The sequence below is a fragment of the Aptenodytes patagonicus genome, chromosome 2 (genome assembly GCF_965638725.1).
Source record: "Aptenodytes patagonicus chromosome 2, bAptPat1.pri.cur, whole genome shotgun sequence".
Classification (NCBI taxonomy): domain Eukaryota; kingdom Metazoa; phylum Chordata; class Aves; order Sphenisciformes; family Spheniscidae; genus Aptenodytes; species Aptenodytes patagonicus.
Genome location: NC_134950.1, coordinates 161886868 through 161906241, shown reverse-complemented (window position 1 = coordinate 161906241; position 19374 = coordinate 161886868). Strand labels below are relative to the sequence as shown.

The 19374-nt window shown below is 38.0% G+C and overlaps 1 protein-coding gene across 2 annotated transcripts in view; it reads right to left on the bottom strand.

Moving 5' to 3' along the window:
- Nucleotides 1-19374, bottom strand: part of PTPRN2 (protein tyrosine phosphatase receptor type N2) — a 690377-nt gene that overhangs the window by 18242 nt on the left and 652761 nt on the right. For both annotated transcript variants that reach the window (XM_076331912.1, XM_076331913.1), the window contains 4 exons: nucleotides 17265-17384; nucleotides 15959-16125; nucleotides 10292-10345; nucleotides 8144-8208 (listed from right to left, as the gene is read on the bottom strand). In XM_076331912.1, the coding sequence (XP_076188027.1) occupies nucleotides 8144-8208; nucleotides 10292-10345; nucleotides 15959-16125; nucleotides 17265-17384 (406 nt within the window). The remainder of the gene's footprint in view (nucleotides 1-8143; nucleotides 8209-10291; nucleotides 10346-15958; nucleotides 16126-17264; nucleotides 17385-19374) is intronic.

The following is a 19374-nucleotide window of genomic DNA, read 5'->3' as shown; positions in this document are numbered from 1 at the left end:
AAAGCAATTTTCATTTGTAGTTATCCAGATGTCTGCTGCTGTAGCTGCTGGAGTTCTGCTATTGGCCAGGAGGATCATTCGATGCTTTTCATGGAAAGAGAAAAGCGTCAGCAAAAACCTAGTGAGGGACACACTTTTAAAGATAACAAAAAAGATAAATGTATTCAGGCTGGCATTTTCACTAAAAGCTTATTCTTTCTCTGAGATGAACAAAATCTGTGTGCATGCGTGTATATGGTTAGGGATGGACACAATGTATACCTGAATCTGTGAACTGTGTGTAATTTCAGACAAAATACATAAGGGCTTCTATACACCTAAAAATGACCCAAATTAAAATTTCACTACCTTTACTAAAAAAAAAAAACCCAAACAACAAAACAACCACAACAAAAAAACCCAACGGGCAAAGCAAGCGTATAAATGGAGGAGGGAGTACTTAAAGCAATAGAAGTGAAGTAATGAAAATTATTGCGACAGTCATACACACAAAGAATATAAATTATATAACGTGTTATTGTTTACACATTTTATATTAATACTTGAAAACTGCATGTTATAAATGTATAAATGTATGAAAGTGATATGGCTTTGTCAGTACACAATCTAAAGGAAGGTGATACTGAAGATGGAACAAGTAGGAACAGCCTAATATTTTAAAAACTGCTACAGGAAAATAATGCTTCTAAGCTTTCACTGATTTCAACAGTCTTGCAGAGATAGAAATTCACTACTGACATGTCAGCGTTTAAGCTAATATCCTTTGTCAACGCAGAAAAAACATGCAGAAACCACTCACTGTAACTGAATGCAAATGGATGCTAATTTGAAGCTCAATCCTTCCTCACTTCCACTGCGCATGAGAATATGTCACATCATACTCTATACCATATAGGAATTGTTTCTCTTTTACATCTAGATTTTCCCCAGCCTCCCCAGAAGTTAAAAGTAAAAGGAATATGCCTAAATTACTACATGCAAGAAATAGAAGTTAATGAGTTGCATTCCATTTAGGGTAAGATAACCCATAATCATCTATGGTCACTCTAGAAAATACCAGTGCACACAAGTAAATTTAACTTACACAGGCAAACACACATACACACACATGCACATGCAAAGGGTAATGAGAGCAAGAATTGTGGATGTGCTGCTACTTATAGGTGTTCCCCTCTATCCCATAGAGTTCTACACAATTTGCTTCTTTTAGCACCTCTTCCAGAAACTGCCGGCGAATTACCTGAAAGGCAGTTCATCTCCACGTGCTGAATCAAACATGAACAAAGTTAAGATGCTGATTGCAAAAATGACAGTTCTGAAAACACGCCTCAGTTGGCCCTAAAAATCTTGGAATCCCCTTCGAAAATTTGAATTTTCTTTACAGGGGACACAGAAGTAGCTCACCCACACGAATCGATTAAATTGTAAGAACTACGTTTTACATTACTTTCATTTTACATTGCATGCAGGTGGCAATGCTTTCACAAGACAGTACATGGAGTGACCTGAATAAAAGATGCAACTATTATGGATCATTCTTTAACGAAGTTTATCCTTAAAAGTGACTAAACTGGCCCAGCTAAGAAGTTGTGGAATAATTACACTTTAGTTAGGTAATATACATTGTACCCTTTACAGCCAGAAGACTACCATCTGGTCAATTAAACACTTCTCTTCAAATCCTTCTATGGACTGCTGCATGAGATTAGCTACAAAAAAAAGTAGTTCTTCACTCCGTATATAAACCTCCTTTTCCAAACATTTGCCCAGCTGCTCTTCAAACCGATAGCACAGTACTTCTATGACCAGCTTTTCCACTTTTCCATATTCTAACCTACCCATTGTGTGAAAAAATGCCGCCCAAATTCCTTATCTGCTTGTCTCCTCCTTAGTTTCAGTCAATGACCTCTTGTTTTCAAATTAGTCACTATCTCAAGCTGCTTACTGACATCAATACATTCCTTTCAGGGTCTTCTAACGCTCTATGGGGACCCCCCTTCGTGCTCCCTTTCCCAAGGAATAGCCAATGTCTGATCAGTCTTTCTTCACAATTCTTTTGCCCCAAACCCTGAATAATTAGGATTGCTTTCTACCACACTTTCCTAGTCCCAATTCTTTCCCAATAAAATCCCCACAACAGCAAATAACTGAAGAAATATGGCTCTTTTAGAGTAATACCTGACCACTAAACTATATAAAAAAGAAAAAAGCCAAAGAAATTACATCAATAACTTGTTTGCTTTTTGGTTGAAACCTCTATATGCCATAAAGGAAACCATCTAAAAATGCAGTCCATACAACATACACTAGGAAACATCAACCAACAACACCTTCCCTGTGGTCAGTAATTCATTTCACAACAGAAGCTTGTAGAACATGCTACTTTTTTATCTTCATTTTATGAACTATTCATCGATGACTCCATAGTGTCAATAATGTGTCAAAAGCTTTAAAGATTTATACGCCAAAATGTGTTTTGCAAAGGAAATAAACACTGTTTTAAACAGCTTGTTCTAAATAGTGAGAGTTCCCTGAGCATCACAGGCTGGACCGTAAAAAACTGTCCTATACATTCCCTATACACTTTTGCCTGTAGCTGGGGGCCCAGCTCTCATTGTGATTAATTATCTACTGGGACAGGCTGCAAGAATGAGCGCTGTTTGCCTAATTGTGTTTCCAGGGTAACTCATTACGTAAAAGTTACAATACATAAATGTAGCTCATTTGAAAAATCAGCCTTGTAACATATGATATGTTTACATGGACACTAAGAACTTCCTTCAGAAATTGGAATAGCAACATTTCAGATTTACATGGTTAGCATTATTGCTGCTGGGAACCGAGGCAGTCTTGTGGATAGTACAATAGTGCACAAAGCAAAACCTAAGTTTTTGGCTTTGCCGGCCTGCATTTTTTTCCTTTTTCCTAGAGATAATAACCTAGCTCACCCAAATCTCAAAGACCAGCAATGTGATCGACTCAAACTTAGAACATGAAAACAACTGCATTTTTAAGTCCTGAATTTTTCTGCCATAAATTTTTCTCCAGAATACCACCTAGTTCTAGTCCCACTTCTTGCCCTCTTACCATTAAATACCACTTTAAAAAAAAGTAATCTCTCTTTTACACTATATATTCTCTCAACCACTGTATGACACTTAGTATGTTGTTTTATTTTCATGGGAGAAGCTGGATCCTGGGCTGAAGAAATATTCCCTCGTTCACCAAAAGCATGTCAGAAATAGTCTGCTCTAGACTTGTATCAGCACAACCGAACAATAGCATTTTCTCAGACTTTGCATAAGGACTCAAAAATAAGCAGATTGAATCCATTTTAACATGAATATGGGCAAGCGTTTTCTTTCATAAAATCCTTTCAGAGAGGAGCTAACCCCACAACTTCATTATGATTGTTAAATCCACACAGCAGATAAGCAAAACCTCAGCAAGGGTTCAGATTAGCCAAAATCATTTGATCACGATGAGTCAGAAAGCGAATTAAGGAATCTTTTGTTTTGCCTTAAAATGTCACGGTATAAACTGCATCTGCTCAGGAGCTGACTCACAAGACCCTCAGACAATAGGGTAGCGGGGGCAAGGAAAGGACTTGGGGAGATAACCTCCGCAGCCAGCCCAGGCCAGAGCGTGTGTGCTCATCAATTATAATCCAAGCTTTTGAATGTGAGGGAATAAACCGTTGGTTTGGCTTTGCTAAATCGAATCTTTTTGCTGGGTTTTAGAATTTGGAAATCAATACTTTAAAAGGATTTTAAAATTCATATTCGCCTTCCCTTTGACTCATCTCGTTCCAGCTAGTTCAAACACAAGAAAATGGATGGTCAGCAAACCCTAAGCAGCTGCTGGCTGGATTAATATCTAAAAATCAAACTATTATCTACACTATCCAAGCCTCTCAGTTCAGAAAAATTAAAGTGGGAAGACTCATAATCTCATTTTTTTTCTTTTTCATGCCAGAGACACTCAATAAAAATGTCTTGCAATATATTAAACTTTTAGTCACTACAATAAGCCTGCAGGAAAGACAAGAAATGAGAAAATTCTCAACTTTTCTCTAGATGACACAAAAAGAAAAAAACCTCATCAGGTCAGAGTTACTATGAGTTTGGGGTGAGGAAGGAATATCAAGTAGACTAGGCTAAATCAGTTTATCGTCCCTAGTAACAAAGGATAAACTTGTAAATGCATCAAGAATGAAATTCTCAGCAGAAATCAGCCTCAGAAAAACAGCGTCTGTCAAAAATCCAGCAAGCTTTGTTATCTACAAAAACAATCCATTATCACTTTCTGTATTTATTTAAATCACGGAAGTGCACATGGAGTTGAAATAAATCACTTCTCAACTTCTCACTCACTAAAGATTGTCCTAAGCTGTCTGTCGGGGAAATGAGAGGTGACTTGGTGACTGTCTTAAAATTGTAACACCCATGTAGAAATAGTATCATAGTTAAATAGTTATGATAGTTAAATCATGTTAAATAGTATTTAAATGTGTTACTGTAAGGCCATATTCAACACTGTTTCCTTTTTGTTATTACTTTGTTGGTATAGGATCAGGGTCTTGTAACTGCTCTGCGTATGAATCTAGCAAGAAAAATAATTATAGTAATAAACTACATGATAAATAGCAGCACTAAGTTACTGGAACAACTAAACAAAAGGATACACTTGCATTTAAAACTTTCCGCTGTCATGACACAGGAATGATAGCACTGAATAGACACTGTTGTTCTCTGACTGTTCCAGTACCTAATAAGATTATTTAATGTGGCTGTTTGGAGTGAATGCACAGATGCAGTCATTACATTTACTGCACAGAGGATAGTGAAATTCATTAAAACCCCAACTCAACAGGAAACCCTTCCTGATGCTGTGCAGAGCCGGAGGGAGTCCCGCAGGCCGGTGCTGCGTGGCTCTCAAAGGCAGCTGGGGGCCGGGAAGGTGTTTGCTGAGCGAGGGCTCCCGCGAGCTCCGTGCGAGCTCTCGCGTGCCCTCCCGCCAGCTCACCTTCCCCCCCGCCCCCAAGTACACCAAGGGGGCACTTCTACCCTCAGTACTAACTTTTACCATTCTGCAAGCGCACTAAAATAGGGTGCTTTGCCTCTTTTTAAAATTTCATTCCTGGTTTCTGGAATCGCTTGGGGCGGTCAGACTGACGTGGCGGGTGTCAAGCACAAAATCCTCCCCAACTTGGTTTCTTTTCCCCTGCTTTAGGCTTTAGGAACAGGTCCCTTGCCCGTGGTTTTCAGCATCTAAAATCGTCTGAGGGACGGCAACAGGCAAGATAGTAGAAGATACGAATTCATAACGTGTTTAACAGACTAAGTATTAGCGCTAATTCAATGAGCAGTAGGAGAAGAAATTGTAAATGACAAAGGCATTTACAGTTAACTGTCTAAGAGAATGCAGGGAAGTAAATCATTACATGAAAAAGGAGCTCCTTTTCTCAACCCACCCTATTAAAAACCCCACTAAAGAGCCAAGGCATTTATTGATTGCTTTCTACTTTCCCACTGCCGAAACTAAGTACTCCTCTATTTACTTTGATTTAAAAATGCATTATTGTCTACTTTCTAATAAACCAGACAGTGGAACAAGAAACTCAAATTATTCTAAGTTTATTCTTAAAAGTCCATTTTTTTTTTTTTTTTTTTTGAAAGGCTGAAGGCCTTAATCCTTAAAAGCCTTTTTGAAGGAAATGTTACTAGATGCTGGCCTTGCAGCTGGGCCCAGATTGAAAGTGCACTTACATTTTTATGTTTAGCGCTGAAGGACTCTGAAGTTAGCCCTCGCACTCCACATAAAAGCTTTGGAAAGGGCATTCTTTGCCACTTGTGCAATTCATTCTCTAAGAAAAGGAAATGGAAAGAAAGATTTCATGTCCAGGGCTTCAGGCCTTTGATCATTTGATGAACATTGGATCCTCAACCTGGGCCTCCAGCTTCTCAGGCCAGACAAAGAGGGCCCCGGCCGCACAGGCTGGGCCTCGGTTCCCGCCCGAACAAAACCTTTGGCGGCCGCACAGTGTGACAGCCTGGGAAAGGCCCACCTCAGCAGGGCTGAGATGCCCGCTCTGCCCTTTGATCTTTCATTTAAAACCCAGCCAAAGCACCAGGTCAGGGGATTTCGCGTCGCACACCCCCGTGGGCAGAGGGGAGCAGGTCAAGAACAAAATGGGGGTGACCGATCTCCAAAAAGCCCTGTGACGCCTTTCTCTGGCCAGTTTCACATGACTTGTCTGGTATTGTGAAGCGCTAAGCCCACACTTAAAATGGAATTTGACATTACATGGTACAATGGAGTCAATAAATGGCATTCTTCAGTGCTTTTACAACAAAGTCAACCCTCCCTTAAGTGGCTGAAAGCCCCAAGCTAGAAAATACTTCTCATTTACTTCTTTATGCGAGTAAATTGCATATACTTTAAATCTAGTTTTCATTACAGCTTCTCATTGCTGATGACTGAAATGAGCCGAACAAATACCTAACAAAGGTCTACATTAATTTTACGATGTACCATTGCTTCTATTTTTAAAGACTAGGTTGTCACGTGGCACGGAACAAGCATTGGAAATATCTCAATATTCCTTCACAGAGTGAAAACCTATTTTCCAATGAGCATGAAAAAATAATCTCATCCCATTGAAAAAATTATTTTCAGTACAGTCCTAAGGAGAAGGCAAACACACAACTTCTTTTAACATCAGCAGCAAGTTCCACAGGATGCTTGTGGGCAGAAAGTTAAGTCCATCTTTGACGAGACATGTTAACAGTCAGAATACGGAGAGGAAAAAATGCTTAACTCTTCTTTCTAAAGGGACAGGATGCCACTATGTCCCACAGGACTGGGATACGCAGGATGCAATAGATGACTGCAAAACATGGAGTGCATTTTTAAACTACATACAAAAATATGTCTACGTTAGAAGATTTTAAACGGCAACTGTAAAGTGGTTAGAACTCAAAGAACTAAATATTGTTTCTCTATATAAATTAATATATGTTTTTACAATTAATCCTTTTTCTTTAAATATACATATGTGCATAATGCCAGATCAAGGTAGCTTAAGTACTCAGCTTAAGAAAGGCAAATAACTATTTTTTGTTTATTTTCAACCTCACAAGATTTCTCTTCCTCTTAAAATGCAGGTCTATGAAACTGTGATACAAACACGGCCAAAGGCATGAGGAAGGGGTACAATATATAAATAAAGCTGTCTTTTTAACACATGGTCAGGTGTACATGCCCATTTTTACCCTCCTTCCTTTTGAAGACAGTATCAGTATTAAAAATTTGGTTTAGTTCTAACATACACAGTTTATTTCAGGGTATCTCAAGTACTTCCGACCACGAACCATTTACCAATCAATAAAAAGTAAAGGAATGGTCCCAATCTCTAGAGAATCTATAGACTTCATTTTAAACAAACAACAGTATATATTTATGTTGACAGATGATTTCCCACTTCATAAAATTACATCTCACAGATAAGGAAACAAAGGAACAGGAAAGTTAAATAAATTGTTCAATATTGAACAGACAGTTCAGTCTTGAACTATTGAACAGGCAGAGCTAGGAACAGAGCATCAGCTGATTTATTTTCAGTCCTCTGTCCTGTTCACTACAGTCTTTTTCCTCCTAAGAGACAAATTTGTGCAGCACATGGGGCCCTGTCTGGTACCAGCTCTTCTAGGCGCTTCGGTGGCAACGGGCAGCTACAAAAAGAAGTTATTTGTTTGGGTGTTTGACCCTCGTGGCTGGGTAACAGGGGACTGGGCAACGGTCATGAAGCAGCCCAGGTCCTACCTTACGTAACCACTAAATAAGGATTGTACAGCCCCACGGTATCTTCTTCTAAAAACTGTAATAACTATTTTAAATGATAAAGTTAAAAATTCAAATACTTCTCAACAGCACAAACCCCACCTGCTCATTCACAAAGCATTTGTGTTCAGGTTTGTTGTTTGAAATTGCTATGAAAATAAAACTTAAGAACATTCAGGAAAGAGTACAATTTGCCTCTAATTTATTCTCAGATTTTCTGTGAATATTGCTCCCCGCGTTGTCATGGCAACACAAGCACATCTTTCAGTACCGAGGAAGTAACAAGCCTTTCGATTCTCACCTTTGGCCATTTTATTGAGAACCATGTCAATTAGAATGTAGGTTCCACTTCTTCCTGCACCATCGCTGCCAACAGAAAGGGAAAAAGAAAAAATAAAGCCTATCAATGTGCATCTAGACGCAACATGACGGTACCTGCCCTTAATGTTGTACTGTTACATGTCGGGGGAGAGGACAGAACGAGGGGCTAAAGTAGGGTACTGAGAGAGGAGAGAAAGCTTGCACTGAATTAACACAAGCTGTTCGTGGAAAATTAACGATTAGCCTGCATGGATAACAGGGCTTTGTTCTGATTTTTTAAGCCAAGTTGTGTTTATGCTATAAAAGCATTTTAAACAACAGTAAAGAAGTCAGTAACCCTAAAACAGGATACCATTTCTGTTCAAACAGTGTACATATAATGAGCTTATAGTCACTGGTATATGAGATCAAGAACCACAGAATAAACTAGAACAGAGTATTATCCTGAATGGTCCCAAAATGTCACAGATTGCATTTGAACACAGGGGTCAGAGGGAATGCATGCAGAGACCTGTCTGAGAACTGAAATATTTGATCACTGAGGGACTGCAGTCTTTCTTCACTATACATCATGAGGGATTTGTTTTTTCTTTTTACCTTTTCCTTTAATTCTTCCTTAGTTGCGACGACCAGAAAAAATATTACCATGTAATTCCTAAGAAACAGCTTTAACTTTTGTGTATCATCAGCCCTTCCTCGGAGATGTGAGACCAAGCCTTGGGAGGGGGAAAGCTCCCTAATATGAATGCAGCTTGTGTCCCTTTCAGAGAGCAATGTGTAATTGCCAGCGTGATGCTCTTTTAGAGCTGCTGTTAGCAAACATAATTAAGACTTTAAGTAAAAGCTTTTTTTCTTTCCCTCTCCAAAATTTTTACAAAGGTGCATGTGTGACCAATTAGACTGGTATGTAGTTTTATTAATTAAGCCATTATTTTTATTGATAGCTCAATTTGTGTACAAGAATTAATGAAAGGAAAAATAATAGAACAGCGTGAAGCGCGTTATTACATTCTGTTTACAGGCGGGCTATGAAACTTAATTTTTGTTAAGTCTCTGTAGACAGAGGTTTTTTTCTTTCAGTTACTAGATCACTGCTTAGAGAAAAGGAGGTAATGGTAATAATTTTTTTTTCTATGCCTATGAAGGGAACAGAGACACAATCTTATTAGTTAAGCTGAATAATGAGAGACAAAGCAGCGATCAGGCCCAATGAAAACAAAACCTACTGAGCGGATGGTAGACATTTCCATTCATCACAGTAAGGAAAGAGCAAGAAACTTGAAGGCTCTTCATTCTACATCAAATGTTTCTTTTCTCAGGCTTCCTGAAGGCAATGCAAACAAGCCTGTTCCAGAGCATTCACCTCTGCAGTGAGCCTCCTTGCATCCAGTAGAAGGTGACTCTGCTGAGCCACAAGTGAGAAACACGTACCCTCCCTCCTCACTCCCACCCAAAGTGGAGTGCCACATGTCAAACAACCTGCCTCTTAGCAGGGCTGGTTTTCTATCTTCCTTATCTACAAGAATATCATCGATAAATAATCGTAGCGTTCTCCTTATAACACAGAACCTCCAATGGCAAAACCAAACATTAACGTGATTATGGTAAAGTTTTCCATTGACCTGCCCGATAGCTTTCGTGTGCATCTATCAGACCGTCAGGCCTAAAGATAATCTGTGCTTAAAAGATTACTCAATCTCTGGGTAGGTTTCCACTCCCTGACATTGCCCTCTTCTTACCATGATCACTAAAAGCAAGCAAAGAAGAAATAAAACATAATTGAGTGTTAATAAAATAAAGATGACTACATGGGGAGGGAACGCGAGGAACCACTATAATTTTCAAGGAGATTTATGAAATTGAAGTGCTAGTTATATTGGAAAGGGTGGCCATACATTGCTAAGTCATGACACAACATCTACAAAATCATAGGAAAGGATAATTTTATTATGAAAACAGATCCTAAGTATTAATTAGCACTAAAAACCAGTTGAATTGTATTTAATACCTTCAGCCTACCTCACTATCTGTTTAGTGATTCATCTAAAGCTTTAATTTGCCCATTTTGTTTATATTAAATTCTTACACATACAAATCTCTCTAAAGCTATTTTAGAAATTGTACTTGCCTGCAATGAACAACTACTGGACAAGAGCGACCCCTGTAGCACTTGTTTACTTTTCTGAAATAAAACAGACACAAAAAATTAATTAAGCATATTACATACTGTTTCTTTAGCCAACTGTCAAAAATAAGCAAGAAGAGAAAGCAAATATTGCAGTCTTTAAAGAAACAGTCAGGTTGATAATTTCCTAATATAACAAGCAGTTGTTACATACATAATCTTGTTTAAAGTTTCCTTCTGCTTTGCTGCTGTAGAAATCCTAGACAACATCCCATTATTGCTGCTGGCTAGGCAAAATAAATGATCTCTTTTCTCAAATGTCTCATGTCTTAGCTCCAAAACTAAGATTATCTTGAGATGCTTTAATTTTAAAGCCGACTTTCAGTTCATGAGCCTGCTCAAAGAAATATCGAGGGCCATCACACTGAATCCAAAATTAAAAATGGCTATTCCAGTATATTTTGTACAATGTGTGCTGATTTGTAAAACCAGTTCTCCCCAGAAAGGCAAATACCAAATCTCCTGAAAAGCTTCTCACAAAATTCTAAAATGTAATCTATTGTGGTAAAAATAACTAAAACCATCAGTAAGCTTTACTGCTTTGGTTCTAGAGCAGAAGTCTTATATATTTAATATTTACACATTATTGCCTTCTACAGCTCCCTGGTTAAACATTCTCAGTGGCAAGAGAATATATGTGAAGTCAATCAATGAAAGTACAGCTACAGAACAGGTCTGCTGATATGTAAACTCAATGAAGGAATTAACTAGTGCTGAGGCAAAGCCAGATACTCAGTCTAAGAACAGAGCCCACAAAATCGGTTTAAATCTATTTAAATTGCTTTACAAAAACCAAAATCCCAAACCTTCTCTTCTGCTTTAGGATATATTTTGCATGTCAAGTATGTTACAGGCCCCAAAAACCCATAAAATATGCACACATATGTTAACAAGGCAAGCTGAATAAAGGCTAAAATGGGAAAGCATTGCTTCAAGAAATCAAAACCTTTCATACAATTTCCTTGATGAGATGTTTGAGTTTACTGGAGCTAGAAGGTCTCCTACAAAACCATTTCACAGGGCAGCTTCCAAGGGGTGCCCAGGCCCTCTAATAGTCCCCAGCTCGGCACAAGCGTTACATAGGATCCTGACTGCTAAACTGAAGTGAGCTGCTGAAATTTGGCAACTGTGGTACAATGTTATTATGAATTTTAAAGCATAACTAACCTACTGAATCATTTAGTTCTTGGCTGTTCATCTATTCACTAACATCTGTGCTGTGAAAACATGCATATATCTTTAAACATTGCTTACAGTATAGCCTGAAGATGCCTAAACTTCTAAATCTGACAGGGAGTCGGGATACCTGGAACTCAACCCAAACAGGCTATGGAGATGTTGGAGATGTCCCATGAAACCGTGTTTTCACATTCTGCTTTTTATTATTGAAGAATCTAACCAAACTTGGTAACAATATTAAGTTCTTGTAATGATTCCCTTTCAACATTAGAATTCAGGAATTTTTCACAATTCTTACTCTTTTGCTTACTGATGTAAATCATACTTGCAGAGACATTCTGTCTCTATTTATATTCCTTGGATGTAAGTAATTAATGCAGTAGAACAACGTTCTATGAAATAAGAGGTAAGTCATTGAGAAGTACCTGACTTTTGAAGTTAAATGGACCACTTATATGTCCATGAATGCATATATACGCAGGCGCTACCAAGCAGAACTTCAATGACTTAAGCTGCAGCAGAGTTTTCACATGAATGAATCATTCAATTCTTGATGGTCATATCTGAGGATCAACTCCTTCTATACAATATAAAGCCTGATATTTATTTTTTTGTATTGTACAGTAAATTATATTCGAAATGTCTGTAACAACATCTGATACAGTCAGTCTGCATTCCCCTACGTGCAGCTGGTCATCCTCCCCCCACCCCCCATCATGTGCATTAGTAAAGAGTCGTTTCTGCATTTGAAGTACTAAATAAGAGCTAATAACTACAGAGGGATATTTACCATTTCTTTTTCTGCTTGTGTGGTTCCTTTGTTCCTTGTATGGCACCACTAATATGATATTTGCATGTTGTGACTAGCCATCTACCAAAGTCCTAATATAATTTCAGTGACAAACTTGATCTAAACCTATCAGTAAATCAGACCTATCAGTAAATCAGACAGCCAGAGACACATGTTAGGGAAAGACACCTTATGTTTGTCAGTTTTATTGAAGGCGTTTCAAACATTTTCATTATCACACATTTCAGAAAACACATTAAAACAAAGGGTTTCAATCCAGCTGGTTCATAGCTTTGTCTATATATAGTTTATGAAAATATTTAGAAGTGCAGCAACGTCTCATTTCATTCTTAGTTCTGGCTAATGAGAGTGAGCTGAAAATTCATCAGTAAGCAAAGTTCTTGAATGTTGAAGAAATATATATTATATATAAATATATACATATACAGGAAGAATTAACTTAGAAAGAATGATTAGTAATACAAACCAACCCTTGGCTCATTGAGTGAAAAAGAAATCATCATGCAAACCATCAGCAAGCAAAGGTCAGAGGTCGTTAGAGGCTCAGAAAAGGGGTTTCCCACATTGTCCCTGCAGCAGAGTCACAGTTTCCAATGATCACTTTTGTGACTATGCAACTGGGCTCATATTACTAGCTGCAACATCACAAAAATGACACTGGCAACCGCTAATTAGCTGGCAAAATAAGAATTTGTCCATTTTTAAAGTGAGCAGTGTTAGTAAATGCCATTGCACACAGCGAGAAGTGATAGCATAATAGATATATATTTTAAGCAAAGCCCTCACATGTGATGCTAATTATCTTTTAGCTTAGCAGTCCCTCTTTAAAGTGTAAATGTGCTCCCTCTGGGCTCAAGAAATATTTAATTACACATATCAGTGCATGACTAACAAGCTAGTCCAGAGCAATAATGATTGGTCTATTGTTCAAAATGAAATTAGGACTCCAGAAGCATTTAAAACTGACCAGTGGTTTCTGTAGCAGCCTCACCTCTCAGGGACTGTCTTTTGCACAGGTTTTTTAAATATATAGAATAATCTCTTTTTAGCAATTTATACCTACATTATGAAAGTATGATAGATTATTCCGCAAAGTTTAATGTATCTGCTAAATGCAAAACCATCTAAAACACTGTCTGATATATAGCAAGAGAAATGTAAGCTTTCAGTTTTCAAAGAGACTTGAAAAATTTACTTCAATAAAAATTTTAAGGTCCATATTTCCACAGACTCTGGGCAAGGTAATTTTGGGAATCCAATTTTTCTTGGTGATGAATTATAAAAAATAGAGGGTTGGTTATGTATATGCTTAATTTCATATATGTATGTGAATATATAAATATACACACATATCCATATATATATACAAACACACTGAATGCACATAAAAACATAGATTAAAAGAAATGAGAGCAGCCCCTTCCTAGCACTACCCTACTACGAGTATGGTAGCGCTGTCAGACGTTTATTCTGGGGGCTTTATGACTCAGCTGTCGTAATCCAGCAGAGTTTGTGCTTTAAATAGGAAGCTTCAGGTGCAAAACATGTATCGTATAAATGAATTCCAAATACATTATTTCAGCAATAGTGCATTAGTTTTTTTGTCATTAAAAAACCAGCAACATCAGATGACCAAGAAAACTGAGATTCATAGAGCAGCTATTGTGCATGCTAAAATTCCTTTTCAGGCGGAATTTTACTATGCATTCAGTATTATGAGTTCATTGTACAAAATCTGCACGTAGCAAATGATTACAGTACCCTACACTGGACTGTGAATACATATTAAATGAACACTCAGAATTCAATTAAATCTTAACAGGTTCATTCCCATACTGGCTTTAAATACAAAGAATGGCAGCTCCACTACTTTTCTCATCTAGTTATAATTTTTCTTTTTCGAAGTATTGCACAACACTTCTTCAACACGGCTATTTAACCCTTACACAATGTCACTCTAAGCACTGCTTTCTTGGCGATGCGAACTGGGACTTACTGTAGATCTAATCCTGCAGTTCACGCAGGGACCTCAATTCTTACTGAAGCAAGTTGGAGTCGAGGTGCTCCGAACTTCAGACGTCCTGGCTGTACAGGCTCATTTATAGTCTAGTTACAATTGCTAGCAAATTTCCCACTAACTTCAAAAAGGGCAAAATCAGAGACTGTGTTGGCTCCGCGCGGTAGCCTCGCACGACTTAATGGAACCAATTCAGAATTTTAACTGCAGAAATTCACTACAGGCAACTTGCACAGTACCACAAGCAAAGGGAAATCAACCTATAAAAACCACATTAAAGTGAAACCCAGACAAGAAAACCTTGAAAATTCAATTACAATTTCAACTCCTTCCTATGGCCGTGCTTCCTTCCTCCACTATCGCTTTTGCGTTGTGACTCTGTAGCATATCCTTATATTCTTACCTAGCCATAGTTCCTAGTGACTCAGTACAGCTGTACTCTGTTACTTGACCTGCACTGTTTGAGATGACTCTCTGCTTTGAAAAGCCTTGTAATACGTACAAGAATACCCATGGATGAAGGGTGGCATTTAGTCCTAAATTTTTAAGGGTAAAATTTTGCCAACAGACAACTGTGCAACGAGCTCCCGTTGGATATAAGCCAGCTTCTCCCCTCAGGTGCAGATGCGTAACTCCAACTGGCATCAGTCAGAGCTCCCAGCACTTATTGAAAGAAAGAAGTTTGGACCTTTTGAGCACTGAGCCCCTTATAATCACTTTGGGGGTTGTAGATAATATTGTAGTACAGAGAGGAAAACACGCGATCCCACAGGCCGCTTGCGGATTGAGAACCAACTCCCCAAACCTCCCGGAGATTCTTTTCATTAGTCATAAGCGCATAGCTGTGGATTAGCTGGCACACGCTAACACCTACACACGATGCGCTGGGCACGGTTTGCAATCAAATGAAGATTATTTCACTCCAGTATTTATCATGCATGGCTTTAATTTTCAAATTAAAATTTAGATAGACACAGCAAACGTTAGAGAAGGTGGCAAGGACCACAGGTTTTGCCTCTGTATATTTGTATTTTAAAGCCACGTTGACTTTCTTTAAAAGTCCAGAGGGTATGCTTTGTCAACATTTTCATCCGCTTTCTCAAATTTCCACCTTCCTGCAGCCAAAGAAAATCTAGAGTCCTCACTGTTTGATCCTTACGAGCAAATGCTCCCACGGGAATGCCTTTATTGCCACATGACTCCATTGTGATTTTTTTTCCAAGCGTGCTCATACCACATGATTTATTTGTGAGATTCCTGCAATAAGGATCATAGGGGAGCCACACAAAAAGCCTGGAAGTTGCAGAATGGATAAATGCTTGGAAAACAAAGAAATACAGAAGCACTGAAGAGCTGTACAAAGGGAGGAAAGGTATCGATCTCTAAATGGGAAATGAGCATGTCTTAAAACCAGGCAACATCTATGTGTGAGACAAGACTAGGAATCAACCTACTGCAGATTTTTGTGTTAGTTTAGCATTGTGGCATCACAGGCTGAGGACCCCCCTTTCAAACCAGAAACATTTAAAGGACGATTAAAATGACTAGTTTAGTTCATCAGATCTGTATCGTCTTAAATGAACTGCCATACTTTGTGCTTTACCTGCGGAAATCCAGAAGTGATCTTGTGGAAGCAGGAACCCTCTGATCGTTCCAGCTGAGGAAGTGGAACTGTGTCACTGTGCGGGTCTCGTTCGTCTGCAGGTTCTTCAGGTAGAAGCTCCTCACGAGGAAATCCTCGCACCAGATGTGCTCAGAGACAAGGTTTACCTACACCCCACAGGAAGGAACAAATGGAGATCAGCAATTTCGGTTGCAAGCCACATCTTCAGGATTGCAGGTGTAAGATGTCTGGGATGAAGGAATTGCATGAAAGTTTTATTTTTATTAGCAAGTTGGCCAGTGCTGGGGAAATTTTTTTTTTTTGATTTAGCAATCAGTGTAGTTGTCAGGAAGGGGTTAGCTGCCACAGCTATTGTACTGAAAACAAAAAAAATTCTTGAGAGTTTTAATGCAGAAGGAAAAAATCACTAAATTGAAACTTTGTATCGTTATGTGAATACAAAAGACGCTGCCTGAAAATACGTTAGACTGCCAGTTGCTTTCTACTTGGAAATGTCTACAATGCATTGCCCAGGCCACTCTCAGAAGTCTTAAAAATCTCAGAGTTGAATTCACATGAGAAGTGAAAAGTCAGTTTCTTCTGCTATGTAGAATAATAAGCATAAAAAATGCAGCTGATTTGCAGAGTTCATCTTTTCAGAAAAAAAGTTTCTTCACATTTTGGTTTAAAGAACTGTATTTCTTCACATTTTCCTGTTCTTGGTATTTGGCATTGTGGTATTATTTTCTTCCTCTACTCAGCTGGGCAACTGGAAAAATCTGACAGCCATTATCAATGTTATATTGCGACAAAACTGGTGATGTATTTTGGGCTAGAAATGTAAAGCAGAAAATAAAAATATATATTTGTTGTTGTGACTGAGGCAAGAGGTAAAAATAGATAGCATTAATTACTAAAGCTATATAGAGGCTTTTCTACAAAGATATACATATGGTTTTCCTAAGGCAAAATTCACTAGTTCCAAAAATACTATTTTCCTATAAAATATAAATATACAGTTTCACATTTCAACCACTTGCAAAACTGTCTGAAAACCAAAATTGTTGTCCTTTTTTCATTGTAATACTTGGCTCATTATTTACTAGATTTTATTCAGCGGAAACTACCTTGCTGTTAAAACTGTGCTTGAATTTTTCACAAATCTAAAACTACTCGAAGGCACACGAAGAGTAAGAGCCCTCAGCTCGACCTCCAGGTTAGATCGGCTTAAACACCATTTTGCCCCGTAGGAAATCAACCCGTACACTTACTGTCACGTTTACAACCAGGTATTTTGTGTAGGTACCTCATAGATGTGGTAGAGGTTTGACCCTTCGTCTGGCCAATAGTGGTAGCACTGTTTGACTCCGTTTTCCGCGAGGGGTGTCAGCATGACAATAACGACACAGCCGTTCTCCCAGACCATCTGCAGACAAAGAAAGACACCGTGGCCACATTGTGACTGCCTAATTACTGCGTGACATGTATAATTACTGCACTCAGACACACAATCAAAATTTATTCCATTCACAGGAAATTTATTTCATTTTCATTAGACACTTTTACTCTGCAGCTGCTTTCAAATCCCTGAATAAACTGGCACCATATTTTGCAGGCGTCCATGAAATATTAAAGAATTTCCAGCGATTTCAATTCAGGTCTTCCACAAAAATCTCTCCTCGTTCCTGGTACCGTGTTCAGCTGCTTTTACTTTTAGACCCGCAAAGGGAACACTGAACGATGCTTGCAGAACACACAACTATTTGGGGTTTGATATTTAATACTAAAGCAGCATGGACCTACTGAAGTCGCACGTACTGAAACCTGTTTGTGTCCTCAGCCCTATTTCTTTCTACAGTTCGCCATGTAGCAAAAGCTACTAAACTGCTGCGTTGCTGAAACAATCAAAAAAGTTACATCTGAACAATGGTAATGAGGAAAAGGCAGGAAAAACCCAAACCCAATCTGTTCTTCCAGAAACATTTCAGATGGAGAAATCGTCCCTCCAAAAGCACATTTATCAAAGATTTGTTGCAAATGTGCGTTACTTTCTCTTTCTTCTTCCTTCTGTTCTTCCTTTTTCTTTCTTTCCTTCCGTTTTTTCTTTTTTATTGTCTTTCTTCATATCTTTTTCTTTTTCCCTTTTCCTTTTTTCTTTTCTTTTTTCTTTTAATTTTCTTTCCTTATTTTTTTCATTCTTTCTCTCCTCTCCCCCCTTCTCTTTTCTCTCTCTCTTTTCTCCTTTTACTTTCCTTTTTTTTTCCTGGGGGTAGAAGGAAAGTCCAACTCCTGCTGCAGACCGTGCACTCACAGAGCACAGGTACAGCAGGAACAGAGGAAAACAGTGTATCTTCATTACCAGCATGATCGCTTAATAATTTAGACCAGCTACAGAGCAGGATACAGGAATCCAGTGCATCCTCAACTAAAGGATTTGTGGATGTCTCCCACAAACAGCAGAACAAGCAGAGATGCTGTGGTCTGGCATATCTCTGTTCCAAACACAGCCCATGGCTGAACAAAAAGGCTCCTATGAATTAATACCAAGCAGCATAATCACTAAAAACTGTTATTATTATGCTGTACATTGATGTTATATTTGCATACAACTTTCATTGTCTTTTTGCTAGCATATAAAATTACTGAATGAAGAGTAAACTGCTCTTTTTGTGAAGGGTTATGTTTATTTCACAGAAATATTTATAAGCAACTGTATTGACATGTAAATTTTGTAAACAAAAAAGGCCTTTGTCTAAACTGTGCAAAGATGAGATGATACATTCAATTCAAGGATTATTTTTTTTTAATTACATATCAAATAAAAAGGTTTCCCATTCATGGATAATGATGTTGTCTTCTCTTTCAAGAATAGCTTGCATATAGAGAAACAAATAACATTTTTCTTCCTTTTTTTTCATTTTGCAAGATAATTAAAACAACTTTTAAAACCAGCTTAGAATTATTTAGAGAAATGAATCTAGGGTTTCCACAGAATAGGGTTATTCATAATTTTGAACAGAAGTGGGGGAAAAAATCACAGTTGAATGTAGCAAATAAAAATAATCTTTCTTATCTTCTTTTTTTTTCCCCTTAAAAAGATTTTTTAACTAAAAATATCTGTAATCCACTCAGCTTCCTGTTAAAAACTCACAATGCCACAAAACCAGCAAAAATACTTTAAGTTGATAGACTATTTTATAGACAGATGTAGATTTATCATTTGTATCTTTTTTGTACTGCATTTGTTTTAGGCTACAGCTGGGAACCTTCTTTGTATGTAAGGAAGATGATACAGATTTCATTCATTCTAACGTAGTTTCACCTTTTTTAGTCAGCGATCAGACTAAGATAAGAATTCAAAACATGCATCTTACTTTAAAACTAGCCCCACTAAATCAGTACTTTCATCACATAAC